Consider the following 25,861-nt stretch of genomic DNA (forward strand, 5'->3'; position numbering starts at 1 on the left):
AATAGGACTTGCTCACAGATGGGTGTGTATAGGGTTGCAGCAGTTTCAACAATTCCACCATTGCCTTAAACCCAAATCTATTTAAAAACCAGCTTTTTCTGGAGAACTTCAGGGAGAAACAAAAGCTATGAAATCACTGATTTGGAAAACATCAGCATTTTATGGCTAATCACCTTAATATTAGGCATTTGGAAATTAATTATTTTATTTAAAAAATGGTATACTAAAACCTTCTTACTGTTATGTATTACATTACATGCCAGCTGTTTGTGATCATTTACTTCACAACATTTTCAAAAATGTCAACACACTTGCAGTTCTTTAATGAATATCATTTTGTTCTTCCTTTTGTTCCAGTACCACCTTTCATCCAGCCCTTTGAGTTTCCAAGGTTCTCCATTGGACAGCGAGTCTTCATTCCATGCGTTGTGGTCTCAGGGGATTTGCCAATCACAATCACCTGGCAGAAGGATGGCAGACCAATCCCAGCCAGTCTTGGGGTGACCATTGACAACATTGACTTCACCAGCTCCTTAAGGATTTCTAATCTTTCCCTCATGCACAATGGGAATTATACCTGTATAGCTCGAAATGATGCAGCAGCTGTGGAGCACCAAAGCCAATTAATTGTGAGAGGTAAGGAGATGTAATTAATCTGAGTGGTGACAATTAGATAGAAGTCAACAGTATTTTCCAATAACAGCTGTCTGATGGGAGATACAAGCTTAAAAAGATAGGAAGAGGCCCGCTGGGTCAGGTCAAAGGCCCATTTAGTTCGGCATCCTGTTTTCACAGTGGCCAACCAGGTACAGTACCTGCGGGAAGCCTGCAAGCAGAATCTTAGTGCAATAGTACTCATCCTGCTTGTGGCTCCCAGCAACTTTGAATATATTAGAATCTATTTTCTCTTGTTAGAAGAACAAACACCACAATTAGGATTTTGTTTTGATTTTAAGAAACCTTGGAAGGCTTTTTTATTTTGTGTGAAAATGTTGCATGGGAACTTAATCAACAATCTAGACATGTTTTCAGGTACAGCTGGAAACCACATAATTTAATATATGGAATTATTTGAAGTGCTGCTTTTTTGGGTTCAATACATTATTGAGGTTAGATCATTTTCCAATGTGCCAATTTCCCACTTTTAATTTGGAAGATGATCTGAATTATGTTCTGCTGTTGGGGGAACATTTTCATTTTGCTTGGTGTTTTAAGAATACCATCACAATTGTTCAAATTCTGAGCTTGTGTCTGCATGATTATGGTTTGATGTGATAGTTCTTTGGTGTTCATCAACTGGCAGCCTATAAGCCAAAAGAAGTTCATTAACCAAGACCATTGGTTCCTGAGTAAAGCTATTTAATGGCAATATTATTGGGGGGAGGGTATTGGTTTGCTTTGTTCTTATTATGTACTAGCTGTCCCGGCCACATGTTGCTGTGGCTCATCCCTGTGACTGCCCCCACCCTGTTCCGACCCATGACCTATCCCACCCCCTCCTCCCTCCACCCCTGGGTCATCCCTGCGATTGGCCCCACCCTGCCCCCCTCGCAAACCCCTGCGGCCTGGCTGGTTCCCCCACATTGCTGCTGTTTTCTGTTAAAGGCCCATATTCATTTGGTTGGAATGTTCTGTTGTGATGTCACTGATAGTATGCAGCCAATGGCAGCAGGTGAGGTGCATGTTCCTTTGACGTCCAGTGGAGGGCGCTATTTTTGGGGGGGTAATTCCAGTTTTACCTGCCAAAGGTTTGGCACGTGTGGAATCTAAGGTTATGTTGGCACTCACATATTGGTACTGGACGCTGTGTCGAAAGTCCCAAACATGGACCCTTTACACACACACACACACACACACACACACATGTGTGTGTGTGTGTGTGTGTGTGTGTGTTTCTCTTTTGTATTTTTATGTTGTGAACTGGCCAGAGATTTTTGGGTGAAGGGTGGTATTCAAGGTTAATAAAAAATAAACAAAAATAAACAAATAAAATAATCCCCTTAGGCCTCAGGTTAATTTTCGTTAAAACACAGTGCAAAGTGCCAGCTGTCTTGAACTGGAGAATCTGGCAACCAGACCCAGTCAACTTCTTCTCTCTGCCATTCGGGCATTGTGCCTGATGAAGTTGTGGTTGGCTTCTTCTCTGTGGCACTTAGGTGACACCAGTCCAACAGGCCACAGATCAGAACTGCCTCTGGTAGTCTCACAGCCCAGGGTCTTGATCCCTCTCAGTCAAAGGAGAATACCAAAGACTGCAAGGATGGAGAAAGCAACTCCCTAGAAAACAGTTTCCAAAGTGGTGACCCCGCTTAGAAGCTTCCTTGATGAAAGAGCCCCAGCAGATACTGATACCTTAATTATAGCTCTGGAGGAGATAGCTTTGCTTTCCTCCTTGGACACAGACGACTCCTTCCCTGAACTACCTGCATTCCAAGATAGCTTTGATCTTCCACCATGCCCAGGGACAGCAAGTAACATTTCAACTAACACCTGTATACTAGAATGGAGAGTGTTCTAGTTTTAGTATTGCAGCAAGTATACCTTAAACTGTAGTTTTAAGGCTGGGCCAAATAGCCTTCTTCACATAGGCAAGGAGAGGGTTGAATCAACCCATTATGCTGCTCGCTACAGAGTTAAGCAGTCATGTGGTCACTTTATTGCTTGCTCAGCTCACCTGTCAGCACATGATGAAGTGCATTTAATTTGCAAAACTGTTAGTATGCTGACAATTGAGCTGAGCTGGTGATGGAGTAATCAAACAACTGGTTTGCCATGCAGTCAACTTGGCTCGACCCACAGATTGCTGGACACGGACGTTTATATGAATCAGCCTGCACTTTAACGCCTAGCAGACATTATGAGGAAGGGTATGGGGAGAGGCAAAAATGAATAAATTTCAGAATGATCAAGTTGCATAATCTAGGGTATGCTGAAGGAAACAATTCTGTAAATCTATATGAACTCATCAACAGAGATAGGGCAAAATCCTTCTCTGGTTGCTTTCGCTATTGTTGACACATCAGTCTTTTGGAGTGATTCTGTGGTTTATGGGTGGGCAATCAGGGGCATTATCAGGGAATAGCATTGGAAGCTTCTCATTCAGTCCCATGTTAAAAACACTATGGGGTCTCACAGTGTTTTGTCTTGGCTTCCATGTTGTATAATATGTATACGAAACTGCTGGGGAAGTGGAATGTGGTGTCACTGATATGCAGGTGCTACCCAGCTACATTCCATCTGAATTAGGATGGGTAGCCTACATAAGCTGTAACAAGTACCCATTTTGCCATTCCTAAAAGTTACTCAGTGAGCTTTAAAGGTTTAACATCATCTGCATCTCTTGCATGCACCTAAATTCTTGAAAAAGACTTTATAATTAGTAGAACCTTCTTTCTGGCTTTACAAATCACTTCTTTCTTTTCTTTTTGTTTCCCTCCAGTTCCTCCCAGATTTGTGGTTCAGCCAAGCGATCAAGATGGGATTTATGGAAAAGCTGTGATCCTCAACTGCTCTGCAGAAGGCTACCCTGTCCCCACAATTGTCTGGAAGTACTCCAAAGGTATTTCCCCACGCTGATAATATAATATTAAGGAAGAATTGTTGCTGTAATTTGAGAACCTTTTCCTGAACTGATTTCAGCTGCTCTAGTCCTTTGTTCTCCTGAAATCAAGTGAAGATTCAGTGCAATCAGGATTTCTTTCCGGAGATCTCTATGTGAACATATCTTACTGAATCAAAGAGCTGTTTGGGTGCCCACCAGAGTTCTGTGCTAGCCCAGTAGAGGTTTTTGGCATTGAATGTAAAGAATACAACAGGAAAGGAAACTGTGAGCACAATCATTGAAAAAATCAGAAGTGTTTTATTTAAGTTAACATGCGTAATTTAGAGAAGGGATTAAGACCTCTGTGTGCCTGGTATAATTACCACATTTAAAGAAATACACCTCTTCAGAAAGATGTTGGTAATGCTGTGCTGGTGGCCAAAAGTCAGCAATTCCCTCACTTGCATACAGTCTGAAAGGGAACAGCCAGTCCTCATTACTGTATCACAAACAGCTTTTGAAACTACCCTCCATTTCAGAAATAATTTGTCATGTAATGGGCAGGTGTGGTTGCTGTTTGAAGGAGGGGACATTGCAAGTCCAAACACCTCTTGGCCTCCTTACACTTTTTAATAGTTTTTTGCATGCTTATTATTATCCCTTACTAATTTTTAATAGGGCACCACTTTGGAGTTCACCTTGAGAAATGGTTTAGCAAAACTTGGTAGTCCCCAGTAATGTGTATATTATGTTATCCATTTCTGATTTCCCTCTCTCCATTTCCCATTATTGGTTGACCAGATACAGTGTTCATAGATCATTGATGTGAAGACTAAACAAAAGTCCGGTATTGTTGTTCTGATTTCCAGTATCCATCCTTGGTACCAACTGAACTGATTTTTATTTTTTTATTTTTTAAATGGAAGAAATCCATGGGTAGTACAGCCAATCATATCCTTTCAACCCATTGAAAGGTCAGGCGGCATTAGCATACCTAGTAATTTAGTTCATGAGTTACCTAATGCATTAATGTTTTCTGTTCATATAACAAGAGTATTATTTCTGGCCCCACTTGACTCTAGCTAAACATATGCAATTGGCAGATTGTATTTATTTTTTTAACTTAAAAGGCATTACATGGTGGATGGTGTCCCACCTAATTTTCTTTATAGCATATTTGGGTATCAAAGCTGATTTAAAAACAAAAACACCAACTCCAAACTTCCAGAACCTACATGTTCTTTTGAACTACTAAACTTTAGACCTCAGTGCCTTTTAGCCTTTGATGTCTTTTTTAAAAGGCACTCAGAGATCTTATGGTTTTGGAAGCTGTTCATGAGAAGAATGAGAACTATGAAGTACAGTGGTACCTCGGGTTACGGACGCTTCAGGTTACAGACTCCGCTAACCCAGAAATAGTACCTCGGGTTAAGAACTTTGCTTCAGGATGAGAACAGAAATCACACAGCAGTGGCGTGGTGGCAGTGGGAGGCCCCATTAGCTAAAGTGGTAACTCAGGTTAAGAACAGTTTCAGGTTAAGAATGGGCCTCCAGAACGAATTAAGTTCTTAACCCGAGATACCACTGTAGGTTAAATGATCTTTCTCAGTGGGTCAGCTAGCTTGTTAGCCTTTAAAAGCTTACTGTTCAATATCATTGGTGTTGTAACCATATCTGACTATCACTTGAATACCACTGTTTTAATACAATCAGGTAGCCAACACTTGCCATTGTTGTTCCAAGTGCTATTTGCTACAGGTGCCCTGAAAATTATGTGGCCAATGCAGTTGCCCCATCGTCTTCCATCATCTCAAGAAAGATTTACATGGGGACTTTGCAAAACTTTCTGAAGGACTTGAGCCCAGGTCCTACATTGTTACAGTTCTGGAAGCATTCTGTAGGCCCTGAATAGCCTGCAGATTAGTCCTGAAGAACATCTGTCTGCTGGCATGTACTGGTACACGAGGGCAGGGTGACTACTTCCAGTGGTTTCTTCCACACCACATTGGAAATATCAAGATGGAAGGAACCACATGGGCAGCATAAATATCCTAGTTTCCTTCCACAGAGGCATTTCAAAGTGCTTCATTTCTTGTTTGCTCTGTGTTCTATTCCCAATGTTAATTCTTTTTTCCCTGTTTTTTTTTTACTTTTGGTGTCATGAGGATTGCATACATTTCTGGATATTCAAGCATAAATTGAGCATAATTTAGCTATAAGGGAACTAAATAATCATAATAAAAATTAGTTTTATTATTTATACCCCACCCATCTGGCTGGGTTTCCCCAGCCACTCTGGGCAGCTCACTGTAATAACCACAATAAATATGGTTGTCAACCTAAGTGCTTTATTTTCAATCTGGCTCACAGTGATTATTACAAGCACCATAAGAACGCCTTTTCTGTATGATTTGATTTATAACATTTTGGCATAAAGCAGTCCCCATCCCACCCCCCACCCCCCACCCCAATTTAGTGGTGGGGTCTGAAAATCCTAGGTCACTTTTGTTTGGTAACACTCTTCTACCCTCTTGTGTCTTATTTCCACCTTCCGATTCACCTTTTTTTTTTTTGCAATAGGTGCTGGAGTCCCCCAGTTCCAGCCAATTGCATTGAATGGGCGCATCCAGCTTCTCACAAATGGCTCCCTGTTGATCAAGCATGTGCTGGAAGAAGATAGTGGATACTACCTCTGCAAGGTCAGCAATGATGTGGGGGCTGACGTCAGCAAGTCCATGTACCTCACTGTTAAAAGTAAGAATTTATTCCTGATCCAAGTAATACCTATTAAGTTGCAAAGGCATATCTGTAATCTCCTGTATTTAAATATATATACCGTATATTTGCATTCACACCTAGACATGATACAAGAAAATGCTGGGTACAATTAAAGGAAGATTAAGTGTACAAGGGAGGGGAAGAGTTGACACTGCATATCAAACATTTCAGTCAACTTCTGGGACCATATTTGGAGCCCCTTGGAGTGGTCTTACTTGGGGCTCTTACCTGATGCTTCCCATATGTTTTATTGTAATGTATTTATTGCATTTATATTCCACCTTTTCCTCCAAGGAGTTTGAGGTGGTATACAGCCCAAGGTTCTCCCCCTCCTCCTTTGCTCCCCACAACAACCCTGTGAGGTGGGTTAGGCTGAGAGGCAGTGGCTGACCCAAGGCCACCCAGGAAACTTCATGGCTGGGTGGGGGATTTGAACCCTGGTCTCCCAGGTCCTAGTCTGACACTCTAACCACCACACCACACTGGCTTGGAGAGAGATATAACTCCCCATCAGCTCCAACCAGCAGAGCTGAGGCTGATGGGAGTTGTAGACAAAAAATATCTGGAGGGCACCAGGTTGGGGAAGGTTGTTTTAGTGTACGGAACACCTTTTGTATTAATTACAGTGATATATTAAACCAAGACAGAGTTGATTCAAATCACTGCATAGTGCTTGAGAATGCTTTCACCAGGGGATGCTTTTCATTATTTTTAGTTTTCATAATGACAGCATCTCGGCTCAAGGGCCCCTGTTTCAATCACTATGAGAACTGATGACTTCTCAGCAATAGCATGCATCCTTTGTTCTGCAGTCACTGGGCCAGATGTTCCCAAACTTTCCCCCCCTATGGACCACTTGAAAATTTCTGATGCTCTTGGCGGACCACTTAATGATTTTTCTGTTGTAGCAATTGTAGTGTGCTGTACTAGATGCTGTTTGATTTCTAATTTTATTCTTAATTGCTTCTTTTATTTCTAATATTGAACTCAACAGGACTGACTTCTGAGTAGCATGGTTAGGAATGTGCAGTTAGCTATTTTCCATTAACTTCAATGGGTCTGCTCTGAGTCGGACTAGCTTTGAATACCACCTAATGTTAGAAACACCTAATAGCAATACAATGAAGATTCGTATTCATATTTAATGCTGACTTGCCATGGAGCGTCTGAATGAAGCTCATGGACCACTGGCAGTCAGTCCACGGGGCCACCATTTGAGGACTCCTGTACTAGGCCATTCATAGAAAATAGCCAAATTTCTCAAAAAAATAAAAGAGGAGGCAGAATGGCTGTCTGCCACATTATGAGCCATTTTGACAAGCTCAACAAATATGTGTGCAATGAGGTTTCCCTTATACTGTATACTGTATAGGGAAGAGCTTTGTGTCTTCATGTACACTGTTGTCTTCCAGAATCTAGGACAGCACCATGCCACAATGCAGTGGGCTTTTTTTTTACCCTGTTGAAATGGTGGTGAGTCGTGCTCGTGCGTTTAGGCTACATTCTACTTTCTTATTTCTATCTCTGTTTTTGATAATAATTTGAACTCTGGACTTTTGGATTAACACTGAGTTTCTAGAATACAGGGACAGTTAGGAATATTCTTTGTTTTGTCCTTCAAATATGTCATCAGTTGGTTGCAGAAGCTGTTATATAAACAATGGGTCTCCTTTCTTGGGAGAGGGAATAAAATAGTGTGAATATGCCTGATTGACTCTTGGAGGTCTCAAACCAGGCACTCCACTCTTGTCTTTTATTGGATGGGTCAATAGTGGGTTCCTGCGTGTTACCTTGTGGAAGTGCTGCGTAAGGAATATTTCCATGGACTCCTAGTGTCATCAGAGCTGGGCCCTAGCATCAGTAATGCATCACTTCAGTCTGTCAGTCAGGTGATGACCTACCACTGTGTCACTGAAGTCCTTTGAAACACATTACCACAAGTAAGGAGAGTTTTATGGCCCACTAGACTAGTGAATAGAGGGATATAGGCTATGGGAGATTTTTGCTGAGGGTGGCACTTTTATCTGATTCACTGAGCACATGAAGGTTATGAACCATTCCTATGGCAGCGCTTTCGCTTTGCTTAATAGGATTGTGTTCACTAAATAAATAGCGGTGCTAGGATTGTGGTTTCAAGGCCTGTGGTGCAGCAACCTCACAGAATCGTATATAATTTCATTTACCCAGAATGCAATGTCCTGGCCCATAGATCTAGGAAACCTGTTGGCCAGCACTTTACACTGGGGACAAATTTAAGTAGCAGGTTGCTACTGTGGATGGAAACCAAAACGTTGCCTGGGGACCAGGTGAGGAGGGTGGTGGCAAGTTTTTTTAAAAAAAGGCATGTCTGTATGGGGGTTGTGTTTTGGAGTGAGGTGGAGGTCAATTGCCAGCATTATGCTGAGGGCTCCCTGAAGTTCGATGAAAGATTCAGAATACTAAGTAGCTACTGCTGGACATTGAAGGCTTTGGAAAGATTTAGCACAGGTCTTTTCAGGGCACACTAGTGGCATCAATCCCTGGTTGAAAATGTGTGTTTCTTCTCTAGCTTAGTTGGTTAGAGTGTGGTGCTGATAATCCCAAGGTCACAGGTTCGATCCCTGTATGGGACAGCTGCATATTCCTGCATTGCAGGGGGTTGGACGAAATGATCCTCAGGGTCCCTTCCAACTCTACAATTCTATGATTTCTTGATATACTGTCTCAGTGATGAGGGGACTTTTTGTCCTAATTAATCTGGAATGGTCCAGTTATAACACACAAGACAAGATATGAGGAATTGCTCACATTTGCAGTGTTGGGCTTTGTTTGCTTTTAAGAAATCGGGCAGAACAGCAGTTTTCCAAGGCAACTGTTAACAGGCCAGTTGTAGATTAGTAGTAACGCAGTGCCTTTTAGTAATCAGGTACAAAAAAATAAAAAACCCACCCTGGCTTCTCCTTGGTTGACAGCTATACACAGTCTTTGTCTGATCATGCCATGCAGTTTCATGTGTGATAAAAGAGCATCCCTTATCAAATAAGAGCAGGGACCTCTCTGGAGAGTCAGTTACTGTTTGAATCTAATGAAAGCTCCTCTGGCTCTAAGATAACAAACATAGACATGCAATGCCATGCACTCCCTCTCCCCCTCCCCCTCCTCTCTCTGCAACACTCACATGTTCAGTCTTGCATTTGAAAAGCAGTTACCACATGCACTGTTTGTTAGGCGAGACTGCCTTGAGCCAAGCATACATTAAAGGCAGTTGGGAGATCAATAGGCAGAATTATATGATTGGTGTTTCATAGGCAATAGCAATAAGAACCTCTGTGGTGTTCTGCAGATCTTTTATTTGTATTCATGCTTTCATTTGTTGCTTTATTGTTCCTTTGTTGTATTTTCCTCCACCATTTTCCTTGCTTCTTACACACACACACACACACACACACACACACACACACACACACACCCCTCCCTGCTGCCTCCAATATTGGCTTTTCTGCTCCAGTCCTGAGGGATATCTGTACTACTGCAAGCCTCGAGCTCCCTCGCAGTGTGACTCACTGCTAGCCATTAATTGATCCCACATAATGTGTTTGCCCAGCTCTGCAAGGTCACACTCTAACTGCCTCTCCTTGTACTCTGAATGAGAGGTGGGAGGGGAAAGTGCTACAGGCAGCGTTTTCTGGGTGACAAGGTTTGAAAGAAATGTAGTTCTCAAAAATGCAAAAATGACTGACAGGTCTTTTCCGACTAACCCTCCTCGCCCACCCTCTCCCAGTGCATTCCTTAGTAATTATAGGCTTTTTGGGCAAACTTTACTATGATAGAGCTACTGAGAAACTAATGCCGATTAAGAAGCATCATTTAGGTCACGAGAGTCCAGGAAGTAATTTGCTGCTCTGAGAAAGATGTATGTAAAGATCAACACCTCTCATCTCACAAACCACCAGTAATATGTGTTCACAACTTGCTACTAGCAGTTGAATAACTCCAATATTTTAAAATGAGATAATTATACACAAATGACATATTTTTCAGTATTTGATTGAAGGGCTCATCTGGGGTGGGGTTGGGGGCCCTCACCCACTTTATAAATAGGATTTCCACACACACACACACACACACACACACACCACGACCCCAATGAATCTCAATCATAAAAATCTAGCCTTTGCAACTTTCCAATGTGTTTTTCTTGGTTTTTCAACTTGGGCAAATGGAAATGTTGGGATGCCTGCTCGTTATTGTTTGGGAAAACTTAAATCTTTCCCTTTCTCTCATACTTGAAAGGCTGTGAAAAAGGGCAATAAAACCGTTCCTTATTTCCATACTGAGACTTCATGATGGTAAAATTTACCAAGTAAATAAAAATGATCTAGTCTGCCTACTTGAGTCTGTGTTGCAACAACTGCTGCAGCAAGCCAAGCAATACAACAAAGCATCTGCTGTTCTTCTCGACAACAGATGCATTATTGACTCAATCAACTTTCCAGAGGTGCCATTGGTTTCTGGAGACAGGGCTCTCCAGATGACTTGACTATTGATTATTGTTCTCGCTTTGCTTGCACAAAGCTTATGTCTTGGTCAGACTCCGTCCAGTCTTTATCAAGCATTCGTTCCGATTTATTTACAGGCTGATTTCAGGACAACGCAGATTCATCCTGATTTGATTGCAAGGTGCTAAAAACCTTCCCATTAATCATCCCACACTTTTCTGTGCTTCTCCCCCCCCCGTCACTTTCCTAACTACAAATAGTCTGTTGTTGTTTTTAAATGGTGAATTTTTGTGCTAGGGTGGCAGGATGTGTTTCAGTCCTTTTTGCCCACTTTAATTGTGCAAATCTAAATTTCTGGTATGTGCTTTCTTCCCACAAAATAATGAGAGTTTGGAGGCACCCACCCTAGCCATATGCAGAATTAATATCTGATGTTTCTCAGGTCTTCATGATGCCAGATACGGACAACTGGAATATTTACGTGGAATGATATTTTAAAATATATATGAATGGGATTATGGCCCATTTGTGATTCCAGGCTTTGTGTGTATGTATGTGTAAGTGTATATCTCCTTTGCCTTGCAAAATGACACAGAAGTGCCTTAAGTAAATAAGTAAACCACCTAAAGACATAAACAACACAGTCTATTGATTCTTAATGAACATGTGCCCTTAAGTCTGTGTAAAGCGCTTGCCTGATTTTTATTTTTATTTTTTTAAAATCCTACCTGTGGTTTGTGATGAAGAAATATGGCCAGGAATTACCGAATGTAAAAGTAATTGTGAGTGGAAGAGAAAGATTAAAACAAAACAAGAAAACAAAGTAGGTTTTTTTTATTTGTGGCACCCAGATAATAGCCTGGGGAATATAGTAAAATCAGGGATCCTAAGTGATTTTGGTTTTTCACAACTCATTGTAAATTACACTGCAAGGAGGTGATCCTTTTGTTTTCAGTTCTCTGCCTTGTTGTTGTTGTTTAGTCGTTTAGTCGTGTCCGACTCTTCGTGACCCCATGGACCAGAGCACGCCAGGCACTCCTGTCTTGCACTGCCTCCCGCAGTTTGGTCAAACTCATGTTCGTAGCTTCGAGAACACTGTCCAACCATCTTGTCCTCTGTCGTCCCCTTCTCCTAGGGCCCTCAATCTTTCCCAACATCAGGGTCTTTTCCAAGGATTCTTCTCTTCTCATGAGGTGGCCAAAGTATTGGAGCCTCAGCTTCACGATCTGTCCTTCCAGGGAGCACTCAGGGCTGATTTCCTTAAGAATGGATAGGTTTGATCTTCTTGCAGTCCATGGGACTCTCAAGAGTCTCCTCCAGCACCATAATTCAAAAGCATCAATTCTTCGGCGATCAGCCTTCTTTATGGTCCAACTCTCACTTCCATACATCACTACTGGGAAAACCATAGCTTTAACTATACGGACCTTTGTCGGCAAGGTGATGTCTCTGCTTTTTAAGATGCTGTCTAGGTTTGTCATTGCTTTTCTCCCAAGAAGCAGGCGTCTTTTAATTTCGTGACTGCTGTCACCATCTGCAGTGATCAAGGAGCCCAAGAAAGTAAAATCTCTCACTGCCTCCATTTCTTCCCCTTCTATTTGCCAGGAGGTGATGGGACCAGTGGCCATGATCTTGGTTTTTTTGATGTTGAGCTTCAGACCATATTTTGCGCTCTCCTCTTTCACCCTCATTAAAAGGTTCTTTAATTCCTCCTCGCTTTCTGCCATCAAGGTTGTGTCATCTGCATATCTGAGGTTGTTGATATTTCTTCCAGCGTTGTCTTTGTCCATGGAGTTTTCTTGGCAGGGATACTGGAGTGGCTTGCCAGTTCCTTCTCCAGGTGGATCACGTTTAGTCAAAACTCTCCACTATGACCTGTCCATCTTGGGTGGCCCTGCATGGCATAGCTCATAGCTTCTCTGAGTTATTCAAGCCCCTTCGCCACGACAAGGCATTGATCCATGAAGGGATCCATGAAGTTCTCTGCCTTATGAGTAACTGAATGCAGAATTATAGCCTTCATGCCTCCCCTGCCTCCCTTCCCCTTAGGCTTTCTCATATAAGTCTCCTGACGCTTTATTTATTGCCACTACACCATTCTGGCAAATACCTAATTGTTCATTGCTTTATACGTTTTATATTTAATTGTCATTTAAGAATATCAAATGGAAACGCTGGGTTTCTGCCCAATGGAAGCCAAAAGCCGTGGATTGTATAAAAATAAATGTAAGCACTAGAATCACCTGAGTTTGCAGTGGTTATCCTCAAATGCATGCTGGCGCATAATAACAAATCAGTATTTTTTATATTATTATGTTTGATCGCACAGCCAGACTCAGAGGAGCTGCAGGAAAATTTATGCTAAACCTTGAAAACATGAAAAAAGTTTCCCTAGACACAAGAATTTGCTCTTGTTAGTATAACAGGCTTTTTTCTCTTTTTTTACTTTGGTCCTAATGAGGTCCTCCCACCATGCGAGATGAACAAGCTCCAAGTGCTGTTTGCTGCCTCTTCAGACCATCAGCACAGCTTTGATTTAAGGACTTGCACTTTAATCACCCATCATGTGTCATTACCCCGACAGGCGGCAGCAGCAGCCGCAAGATACAAGCTCCAATAAATTGCATCGAAAGTCACTGAAGCGATCCTTTGTTGGTTTTCTTTTACAGCTATTCAATGGCAGATCAGCTGTCATAACAACACAGTGCCCGTGGCAATAGGGTGAAATTAAACGTGAAGTATGTTCAAGGTAGCGGGTAGAAAAACTGGAATATCCTTTTTTTCCCCTGTTGATTCTAATGCTTTTTTACTCCTCTCAGTAATGCCGAGCCCATGGCGATTGCCTAAAATGAATACCGTATCTTTGTAGGATAATTGCCACATATGCCCTCATACAAATATGAAAAAGTGCTTTTGTATACAAATGAGTACCTTGCTATCAGATCCCCCCGCCGCCACCCCAAATGAGGATACTGGCTGTAAAAGAAACACACACACAAAGGACATCTTATAACGAGACTTTTAAACAAAGAGTAACAGCATGCCCCCGCTCTTTCCTTCTTCCTTTTATATTAGAGACTAGAGTAGAAATGTTCGTTGCAGGGATAAAGCTCACTTCAGATTTTTGAAAATGTATGCATGGATAAAAACACAATATGCTACAATATTTTTTTTCATTGCTGTGTGTGGATAATGTCATTATTTAGTATAGACACTAGGTGGCACTGGACTTGCTTGTACTTGCTTGCTTGTAAGTCCAGTGCCACCTAATGACTAAACTAAATGGTGAAGTCAGGGTGAAGTCAGGAGTTTCCTGCATCTGTACTGTTCTCGGCTGGAGAACAGTTACGTGTTGTAAACTTCATTTAGGGAAGTTCCGTTGGTGAAAAACGGGACTCCACACTATGGTGTCATAGTGTTATAGCGCATATAAAGCGCTTTATCTTTACAAATGTAGCTGAGGCCCTTAAGAGAGACAATAATGTTCTTGTTTAACTTCCTGACAGGGATATCTGCTAATCCTTCCATTGCACTAAGAAAGTATTGCCATAGTGCTTATCCTCAAAATAAGTCACTTCTCTAATACCCGTATTGTCTGATTATTGTATTTTTAAAACACCTTCACAGGAAATACTTAGTTGAGAAGGCACCTTTATGTATAAGAGCTATCCTGTACAAATATAGTGAAATAAAGGTAAAGGTACCCCTGACCATTAGGTCCAGTCACAGATGACTCTGGGGTTGCGCCCTCATCCCACTGTATAGGCCAAGGGAGCCGGTGTTTGTCCGCAGACAGTTTTTCCGGGTCATGTGGCCAGCATGACTAAGTCGCTTCTGGTGAACCAGAGCAGCACACAGAAACTCTGTTTACCTTCCCGCCTATTTATCTACTTGCACTTTGACGTGCTTTTGAACTGCTAGGTGGGCAGGAGCTGGGACAGAGCAACGGGAGCTCACCCCATCACGGGGATTCAAACTGCCGACCTTCTGATCGGCAAGCCCTAGGCCAGGCATCCCCAAACTGTGGCCCTCCAGATGTTTTGGCCTACAACTACCATGATCCCTAGCTAACAGGACCAGTGGTCGGGGAAGATGGGAATTGTAGTCCAAAACATCTGGAGGGCCGAAGTTTGGGGAAGCCTGCCCTAGGCTCTGTGGTTTAGACCACAGCACCACCTGCGTCCTGTTTAACATGGATGCCAATAACTGCTTCTGTGTTCCACCAGTGCATTAATTATCAGAAGAGTGTGCTGGAGTTTATCTTGGAGCAAGATTCAGTGTCATCAGTATTTATGTTGGTGCAATATCCTTTAAATTTGCCAAATGGGGTCTGTCAAGGCCCACCACTAAAGGCCTTTAGAAGATCCCGAAACACGTTTTTTGTGTGTGTCGGTTATGTTTGCTTAAATAAGTTTTCATAGGCTAAGGTGCTTTTATCCATAATTATTTATCAGAGGTTAATGGTTTGGAATGCTTATTTAATATTGTGGTGGCTTTTTTGGTGGTTACTTTAGTGTTACGTTTCATGGTTTGGGGGTTAATTGATGTTACTTATATATTCTACAGGAAGTTGCATTGAGAGCATTCCAGCCCTTAAAGGCAGCCTACAAATATTTTAAATACAATGAATGAAACGGAACATGTCCTACAAAACAAGCAACATGCATATCCCAGATTTCATTCTGACTTTGCTCATGCCTCTGGGACTCAGCTTCCTCTGCATGGGCATCACTCTTCCTATATCTGTGGCCTCCTGGTGCCGTTGGACTCCAACTAGCATCAGCTCCAATCAGCCAATGATCAAGGCTTTGGGGAGTTTGCAGACTGACAGCATCTGGAGGGCTGCTTTTCGGGGGCGGGGGGGGCAAGATTTCCAGTGGGTGATCTCTTTCTCTGCCAGTGGAATGGCTTCCTGCCACTTGATATGGCACCTTTCCTCAGTCTAATGCCCTCCAGACAGTAGTGCTCTGAGGAGTGACCCAGATGGAGTGGCGTTACTCAGGTGCCTTCCGAACATTAAGCTTGCTGCCAGTTCTTCAGAGGGAGAGGGGTGGGGGTCGGAAGCAAGGCAGGTGCAACACATGGCAGCAGGAGCATAGGATGGGCTCCACCGCCACCCCACACCTATGCTTCACTCCTCCTTGCCCCTCTCCCTCTCGGAAACAGCACTGATGCCTGCTACTGCCTCCAGATGTCTTGCAGTACAAACCCCATCAGCTCAGGGATGAAGGCCTCTGCCATCCAACAACAGCTAGAGGGCCACAGATTCCCCACTCCTCTTCTGCTGAAATTTATCAGCATATTTAGCCTTCCCCCCCCCCAGCATTGCAGGGCTTCTGCTTAACCCTATCACCCCATCGGCTGGTGGGTGCTCACTATAGGATCGGGCCTCACTGAAATCTCTAGGACTTACTCTGAAACAACCATTGTGCTGAGGGGCTTGTGGATTTGATGTCTCGGGTTTTAAACTTTCTAAGCTGCACTTTGAAGAGCGATATTGATTCTCTGACACTTCTGGACTATTTCCCCCTATATCTTAGCTCATGCACTTCATGAGGCAAATAAGCCTCTTGCAACAATGTGAGCAAAATCACATTAAAAATGTAGGCTACTGTACCAGCAGTAAAGCAATTTTTGTGACCATGGGGATTTTGCAAATTTCTTAAGTGTAAAATGGGTGATGTCTTGACGTGCAGAGCTTTCACTCACTCTTTCTCTCTCTGTCTTTTTCATCCTCTTGTTCTGATTCATTTGCCACCCATTGCACCATCCACAGGACTATAATGGAATGTAAAACAAGCTGGTTAAGACGTGAGCTTTAATCTTGGAAACCTTCCGTTCTGAAAGAAATGTATTTGAAACCATCCTTGCATTTTTAAAGAAGTAGTTTAGCCGTGAAATGTTCAGCCCTATAGGAAGGCTGACTGCAGATTTTAGGAGCATTATATTAGGCTTTTAAGTAAATATATGCCAAGTATTTGACAGCAGCATTTCATTCTGCTTATGACATTATTTGGAAAGCTAGCCGAAGAAAGCTCTAATTTTTCGCCTGTCTTGAACTTCTCCAATGACCCAGATCTCATTTTCTGTACATTATACCACACTGAAATATATGTGAAAACAATCAGCAATATCAGTTTGGGTTTTACCTTTAGAAACAATATTTTTCTGTTGATTTCTGTTTCTGTTGATTCTTCCCACCTTTTGAATTTTATTATGGTACAGTATAACCAAATGTATGGTAGCTCTTGAGGCCTTTTACAGGAATTTTTGGCTGGGGCATCGCCCTCCTGCCAAAGGGGGGGGGGGTTGCAGTGATTTTTAGGAAGTCATTAGTTTGCACCAGGCGTCCTATTGGGAAGACCCAGTTCTCTGAGTGCATGTTCTGGAAGTTGGGCAATAGAGGCAGTACAGGATTCCTTTTGGTGTACCGACCTCCCCGCTGCACCAAGGATTCCCTGCCCGAGCTGCTTCAGGTCGTGTCGGATGTGCTCCTGGAGACACCTAGCTTGGTTGTCTTAGGGGATTTTAACATCCATGCCGACACGACCTTACAAGGAACCGCTCGGGACTTCGTGGAAAGCATGGCCACCATGGGGCTGTCCCTGAATAAGTCTGGCCCAACTCATAGCCGCGGACATGCCTTGGACTTGGTGTTTACCTCTATGGATGTTGGTGATCTGACATTAAGTAAAAGCGAAACAAAAGAAGTGCCATGGTCAGATCACTTTCTGGTGCAACTGGACTTCTCCGCAACCCTTCCCCTCTGCAGGGAGGTGGGACCGATTCGGATGGTTCGCCCCCGCTACTTAATGGATCCAATCGGCTTCCAAAGAGTGCTAGGGGATGTTTTATCCCATGTCGATGGCCTTTCAGCTGATTCCCTGGTGGCCCGCTGGAATGCGGAGTTAACCAGCGCTATTGACTGTCTGGCTCCGAAGCGCCCTCTCAGATTGCATGGAGCCCGGACAGCCCCGTGGTTTTCCCCGGCGCTGAGGGCAATGAAACAGTCGTTGAGACGGCTAGAGCGCCGGTGGCGGAAAACTCATTTTGAATCAGACCGGACACGGGCTAGAGCTCAACTTCGAGCCTACCAAGTGGCAATGGCGACGGCGAAGAGGACCTTCTTCACCGTCTCCATCGCATCTGCAGAAAACAGCAGCAGGAGACTCTTCCAGGTGGTTCGCAATTTAGCGGAACCACCTGCTCCATCCGGGCCCAGTACGGGCCACATGATCTCCTGCAATGATTTTGCAAAGTTTTTTGCAGATAAAGTCACTCAGATTCGGGAAGAGGTAGACTCCACCGTGGGAGCAGGGCCGGGGCGGGGGAGTGCTAGAGTCCTGTCTAGTCAAGTTTTGTGGGATCAATTTCAATCTGTTACCTCCGAGGATGTGGACAGGCTGCTTAGACGAATGAAACCAACCACCTGTCTCCTTGATCCTTGCCCATCCTGGCTTATAAAAGCTAGCCAGGAAGGGCTGGGCGATGGGCTTCGCGGGTTGGTAAATGCTTCTCTCCATGAGGGAGCCTTCCCAGACCCGCTGAAAGAGGCGGTTATTAAACCGCTTCTCAAAAAACCATCTTTAGATCCGGCCAATATGGCCAACTATCGCCCAGTCTCAAATCTTCCATTCTTGGGCAAGGTGATTGAGCGAGTGGTTGCGGAACAACTCCAGGCACGCCTGGAAGAAGCGGACCATTTGGATCCCTTCCAGTCAGGATTCAGGCCTCATCATGGGACTGAAACTGCCTTGGTCGCACTGGTCGATGATCTCCGGCGGGCTAGGGACAAAGGTAAGAGCTGTTTCCTTGTTCTGCTGGATCTCTCAGCGGCTTTTGACACAATCGACCATAACATCCTTCTGGACCGTCTAGAGGGCTTGGGAGCTGGGGGCACTGTCATGCAGTGGTTCCGCTCCTTCCTCCTGGGCCGTGTTCAGAAAGTGGTGGTGGGGGATGAGTGTTCAGACCCCTGGGCTCTCACTTGTGGGGTGCCTCAGGGTTCTGTCCTCTCCCCCATGCTTTTTAACATCTATATGCAGCCGCTGGGAGAGATCATCAGGGGGTTTGGGCTGTGTGTCCATCAGTATGCTGATGATACCCAGCTCTACCTCTCTTTTAAATCAGAACCAGTGAAGGCGGTGAAGGTCCTGTGTGAGTGCTTGGAGGCGGTTGGAGGATGGATGGCGGCTAACAGATTGAGATTGAATCCTGACAAGACAGAAGTACTGTTTGTGGGGGACAGGAGGCGGGCGGGTGTGGAGGACTCTCTGGTCCTGAATGGGGTAACTGTGCCCCTGAAAGACCAGGTGCGCAGCCTGGGAGTTATTTTAGACTCACAGCTCGTCCATGGAGGCACAGGTCAACTCCGTGTCCAGGGCAGCTGTTTATCAGCTCCATCTGGTACGCAGGCTGAGTCCCTACCTGCCCACTGACTGTCTCTCCAGAGTGGTGCATGCTCTAGTTATCTCTCGCTTGGACTACTGCAATGCGCTCTACGTGGGGCTACCTTTGAAGGTGACCCGGAAACTACAACTAATCCAGAATGCGGCAGCTAGACTGGTGACTGGGAGCGGCCGCCGAGATCACATAACACCGGTCCTAAAAGACCTACATTGGCTCCCAGTACGTTTCCGAGCACAATTCAAAGTGTTGGTGTTGACCTTTAAAGCCCTAAACGGCCTCGGTCCGGTATACCTGAAGGAGCGTCTCCACCCCCATCGCTCTGCCCGGACACTGAGGTCCAGCTCCGAGGGCCTTCTGGCGGTTCCCTCATTACGAGAAGCCAAGTTACAGGGAACCAGGCAGAGGGCCTTCTCGGTAGTGGCACCCACCCTGTGGAATGCCCTCCCACTAGAGGTCAAAGAGAACAATTACCAGACCTTTAGAAGGCATCTCAAGGCAGCCCTGTTTAGGGAAGCTTTTAATGTTTGATGGATTTCTGTATTTTAGAATTTCTGTTTTTTTGGAAGCCGCCCAGAGTGGCTGGGGGAACCCGGCCAGATGGGCGGGGTATAAATAATAACTTATTATTATTATTATTATTATTATTATTATTATTATTAAAGGGCTGTGTAAACTTGGAGTCAAAGCGAACATGTTTACCTCATGCTTCCTGGAATGCACCAATGTAGATTTTCTTGCCTGTGTGTGTATTGCAAATGTATGCATGTTTATTCAGACACAAGTAGAGATAGAGGAATCTGTACTTTTCAGTTTCTCTTGGTTTCTAATTTTTACATTCTTAAGTTCAATTCTTCAAATTTTCACATTGGTTTGTGATTTATTTTGTAGTGAAAATTCAGCATTTCACTACAAATTTATCCTGAAATATGCAACTTGCTATGCTGTTTTGCCCAAGAGGCACATTTTCTGCAAAGCAAAATATAATGCCTATTGTTTACTATCTTCGCAAATACCTGCATTATTTTTGTACACTTTACCCTCCCATGTGCATTTATGTACACATTGCTTGCTTGGAGAATTGCATTGCAGAATTCAAAGAAGTACAAATTTAAAAGAATGGTTCTTTTTCACTTTGTATGTTTTTTTTTCAGAAAGGGTGATTAGACAGGTTTGCCTATCAATGACAACTGAATCGAATTTCTGCCCCATCTCTACTCCCACGTAAAGGTGTATAGAGTTGCAACCTCAGAGATGGTTGGTGGGAGTTTTGGGTGGGTGGGGTTATGTGCTAATGCTAACACTATTTAACTTTGCGCCATTTTGAAAGGGGGGGGGCTACAAATGGTTCCTTGCTTCAGTGGCATGATGAAGCAAAAATTCATGAATAAATCTGAGATTAATAAACAGAAGGATGTTATGAAATGTCTGGGACAGAAGTGTTTCAGAGTTTTAAAAGGTGAGGAGAAAGAGAGAGACTGTGTGGATGCTTGAAAACAGGAGGCACAGCCAGGAGAAATGGCAGAATAAAAGATGAAACAGATGGAAGAAATGAGAAAGCAAAAGTAGGGGGAGAGGAATATTCAGTATTATGCAGAGTTCATATTGTTTTGCTTGTGTGTGAGAGGGAGGGAAGGAGAAATTGAATTTTGATCTCTTAAATAAGTGGTCCCTTTTCTATGCAAGATGTATTTTCTCCATTTTTTTCTCCATATGCCAGCTTGTTCTTCTTTTTTCAAAGTCCTGGTTTGCATGTCACATTAAACCATAGTTTAAAACAAAGTATGGCTTAGTGTGAATGAGCACCATGCTAGTTCATGCTAGTCAATTGCTGCAGCAGTGCTCCTCCTCTGTTTCTTCTGTACTGTGGATAAAACAGACATGAGTCTGGCTTCTCATGTCCTCCTGGGCTTGTGGTTTGTTTACTTTACTCCAAAGAAACCACGAGTAACCAAGGTTTGTTCTTGGTAATGGTAATTGGTACGTTGGTAATGGTCTAGATGAGAGCCAATAAACTGAAGCTCAATCTAGATAAGACTGAAGCGCTGTTAGCGGGTGGTTCCCTAGACCAGGTGGATGGGAGACTACCTGCTCTTGAAAGGGTTATCCTCCCTCTAAAGGAACAGGTACATAGCTTGGGGGTGCTCCTGGATCCATTGCTGCTGCTTGAGGCCCAGGTGATCTCAGTGGCATGTGGTGCCTTCCTTCAGCTTCGTCTGGTGGCCCAGCTCTGGCCCTACCTGGACAGGGATAGCCTAATTTCTTTGGCCTATGCTGTGGTAACCTCTAGGTTAGATTACTACAATGTGTTGTATGTAGGGCTGCCTCTGAAGACTGTTCAGAAACCTCAGCTGGTGCAAAATTTGATGACAAGGTTGAGCATATAACATCTATCCAGGCCTGACTGTATGGGCTGCCAATTGGTTAAAGGTCCCAATTTAAAGTGCTGGTGCTGACTTGTAAAGGCTCAGGACCTCAGTACTTTAAATACCGCCTCTCCCCATATGAACTGACCTGGACCCTGCACTTGTCATCTGCTCCCCGGTATGGTGAGAGTGTGACAACAAGAGAACAAGCCTTTTATGCCATGGCTCCTTGTTTGTGGAGTGCTCTCCTCAGAGAGGCTCACCTCATGGCATCATGACATGGTCTAAACCACAGAGCCTAGGTCAGGCACCCCCAAACTTCGGCCCTCCAGATGTTTTGGGCTACAATTCCCATCTTTCCCGACCACTGGTCCTGTTAGCTAGGGATCATGGGAGTTGTAGGCCAAAACATCTGGAGGGCCGCAGTTTGGGGATGCCTGCATTAAACTATCTATGGCCTTTGAAATGTTACTACCATATTTTCTGTGGTTTTTGTTACTGCTTTTTATTATTATGCTTTGTAAATTATGTTTTAATGTCGTACACCACCCTGGGATATTCGGATAAAGAGCAGTATATAAATTGAAGAAATAAAATAAAATTTACAGTTGGTTGGGGGAAACAACCCCCAAACCAGGGTTCAGACAATACAAGCCAGACTCTAGCTTTTCCCATCTGCATGAGACAGAAGCAGCAGAAGAGAATGAGTAGGCGTTGTGGAATGCTTTTGTACATCATGCATCAGCATGCTGATAGTTTACATTAAACTAAGGTTTAATGAGACGTGGAAACTGGGCCAAAATCTACTCTTACTACTCTCATTTTTCCTTACTATTGTTGTCCTTAAGTGGCCTTACATTGATTTGATCCTCGCCTCCCTTTCCTCAGCTAAACATCAAACTTGAATGACCTCAGTGAATAAACTACCATATGCAGATACGGATGACTCACAAATCCACCTCTTCATTCTTGATTTTCTAAATGACAGGTTGATTCAGTTTGCTTTCCACTCAGGCCTGTTGTTTTATCTCCAATAATTTAGTGTTGAATGCTACTCTTCCCTGCAAAGTTCAGTAAAGCAAGTCATGTTGCCAAATGTACAAGCCTCATTGACCTGACCTAGCCTATTGGACTCAGATTTGGTAAATCCTCACAACAGAATGTTGGTTTTGGTGTGATTAGAAGCAGAAGTGGTGAATCCTCAGGTCTTTCATGCTTCCAGCTCAGTCCAGTGCTTGGAAAGGAGGGTTGCTGTGGTTCTTTGGGACTCTGGCCAGGTGTGGCCTGTCCTTTCTTCCTTGTTGTGCTCAGCAACCCAGCAGCTGCATGCTTTGAAAATCTAGTCGCAAATTGGGGTGGGGGCAGAATTGCTTCCTTTCTTATAAAATTCAGTTTCTCATGATTTAATTGTATTGCAAAAATGTAAGTTAAAAAAAAAAGACAGACAGAATTATGATGAAAACCAGACACCCTTTTATTCACAAACACTACCAGATGAACACCTGTTTACAGTGACATAAACACCTGGAATTGGCTCCCCGGGAATGGCCATCAAGTGACCTAGCTTTCAGGCTACAAGAGGATGAAACAAGATGTTTGATTCAAACAGACCTTTGCATGATTGACAGTGGCACTTTGGGTGGGATCTTCATGTTTAGCATTTTTTTATTGAATTTATTATTATTATGTACCTCTTCTTAATGGTGTTCACATTGTATTTGATTATTTTTATTAGCTGATTTGGGGCACCTATGTGGAAAAGGCAGTTTATTTTATTTTTTTAAGTACTAGGGGTGATAACCAGCTAGGTGTTACTCAAAGTAGACGCACTGAAATGGATGAACATGACTAAGTTAGGTTCATTAATATCAGTGAGTGTATACCCTGAGTAGAACTTAGCTGAATACCACCCTTGGACACAACTCTGCACATCCAGTGGGAATGTGTATGCCCATTGAAGAAGATAATTATTTTATCTTTTATTGTGGGGTGAGAAGTAGACTCCAGCAAAAACAATCACCCCAGTGTCATTATCATTTTTGGTGTGGCTCCATCATATATGTATATTCAGCAGTAACAACCCTTAGGTTTGGTTGGGATTACTGTACTGCCAAAAAAAGTGTGCAAAGCCTTAATCAAGCACACTGCTAAAATCTACATTTCTGTGCAACTGTTGGTAAGAGAAAGTTGGCATTCATTTCTTTTGCTGATCTCCATGAGAATAATAATTACTTTAATTAACCTATCCCAAGATCTTGCAGTATAACTAGGGGAAACAACATTTCTCACCTAATGGGTCTCAAAACAATGGGTCGTGCACCTGAACCGAGACAGATTATTCCAATCTTCCCTTTAGAATTTGAGCCTTTATTTATATTAGGCTGCCCAGTCAGTTTAAGATAAAAACAGATCCATATGCTGTATCCAGATGAATTGCTCTTGCAGTCTTTAATTACAGTATGCTCATGTTAATGGTGCCATTACCAGGAGATAACAGTCTCCCCAGAGCCACGCACTGAAGTTGTTTCCTGTGAAAACAATTGTATGTGATAAAGTAGCTTGTCTTAAAATGTCAAAAGAAACCACAAGGTGCCTTTAAGACAATCACTGTGGTTGAAGGGGAATTTACTGTGAGTCAAAGACATGCGTGGTCATAGACAATGCCCAATAACTTATTCTAAAGCCAACGACATGCAGAGGTAATGATAGCATGTTCAGCCGATATGAATTGATTTTTCAATTGCATGCTGTAGGTTAGCACTGCTTTAACATTCTATTTTCCCCTACTGTCGGTGATGGCTGTGGTTCAGGCAGCGAGACATTTATTTATTGCAATCGCTATTACTTCTCATCTGATGCCAGATTGGGCGCTCAAGACTGACGATTCTGAAGGAACTGAAGTTTGGAATCTCCAGTCAAAATTTGCTTTGATTGGCTCACAAACAAACAAAAGCAGGTATGCAAACCCAAGCCCAGAAACAGCATGAAAATAGTGTGGATTTTGCTTCCTCAATTGATTCCAAAGTGAATTAAACAGAAATACCACCTTTGACATTTTGGTAGGAATTCAGCGTTGCACTCTTCCAATTATTCTGTCAGTGCAAGCATTTCAGTTTGTCCTGTGCAACGATATCCCCTCTTCTCCCCCATGTACACTGTTCTGGGGCTTTGGCTGGGCCCCCCAGAGTTGATTGGGGGGAGATGAAGGGGGAAAGTCTAGTTGCGCTAGCAGGACTAGTTGTGCTGGTTTCCACTAGCATACTTACTTAGTTGAATCCAGCTCTGTGTCTAATACTGACACATAGCTAATTTTGTTGAAACTAGAAATTAAATAGGGGGGAAAGAGCCTTTGTTCACTCACAAACAGCCAGAAAAGAAATTGTCATAGCAGTGTGTTGACAAACTACCTACCCAGAGGGCTTTACTAAGCTGTTATGGTGGGACATGGATTTAAGTAGATAAGTAAACCTGATGTATAACTAAGCCATTTATTATTACTGCAGCATTTTTCAACACCTAGCAGCAACTGAAGGTTCTTCTTCTTCTTTCTTCTTTGGCAATCACTCATAGCCGAGTAAGATTGTCTTCCTTAAACATGGTTTTAACAATGGGTCCGTAAGTGACTGTGGAGGTAAATTCTGGATCCACATGTCCCTCCACAGTGGGGACATTGGTTTCCAGGCAGGAGTTGATCACGGTGTGGATTTGCCAAGCGTGCCTTCCTCTTGGCATGTTTCTCCTTTGCATCCTGAGATCGAGTTTCTTCAAAGCCCATGACACCTTTGGTAAAGGCTGTTCTCCAACTGGAGTGCTTGCAGGCCAGTGTTTCCCAGTTGTCAGTGTTTATACTATACTTTTAAAGATTTGCCTTGAGACAGTCTTTAAACCTCTTTGGTTGACCACCAGCATTACACTTTCCATTTTAAAGTTCGGAATAGAGTAGTTGCTTTGGAAGACGATCATCAGGCATCTGCACATCATGACCAGTCCAACGAAGTTGATGTTGAAGAATCATTGCTTCAACACTGGTGATCTTTGCTTCTTCCAGTACACTGATATTAGTTCGCCTGTCTTCCCAAGTGATGTGTAAAAATTTTCAGAGACACCGTTGATGGAATCTTCCGAGGAGTTGGAGATGGTGTTTATAAGTGGTCCATGTTTCACAAGCATATAGTAAGATTGGTAGTACAATAGCTTTGTAAACAAGCATTTTGGTTTCCCTGCGAATGTCCCGGTCCTCAAACACTCTTCACTTCAATCGGGAGAAAGCCGCACTCGTAGAGCTCAGGCGG

At 43.3% G+C, this 25,861-nt stretch overlaps 1 protein-coding gene across 1 annotated transcript in view; it reads left to right on the top strand.

The window, feature by feature from the left end:
• DSCAM (DS cell adhesion molecule) overlaps positions 1 to 25,861 on the top strand; it is a 333,629-nt gene that overhangs the window by 198,796 nt on the left and 108,972 nt on the right. Inside the window, exons 9-11 of the mRNA XM_035116259.2 lie at positions 358 to 636; positions 3,440 to 3,559; positions 6,122 to 6,295. Coding sequence (XP_034972150.1) covers positions 358 to 636; positions 3,440 to 3,559; positions 6,122 to 6,295 — 573 coding nt within the window. The remainder of the gene's footprint in view (positions 1 to 357; positions 637 to 3,439; positions 3,560 to 6,121; positions 6,296 to 25,861) is intronic.

Source organism: Zootoca vivipara, chromosome 4 (genome assembly GCF_963506605.1).
Source record: "Zootoca vivipara chromosome 4, rZooViv1.1, whole genome shotgun sequence".
Lineage (NCBI taxonomy): Eukaryota > Metazoa > Chordata > Lepidosauria > Squamata > Lacertidae > Zootoca > Zootoca vivipara.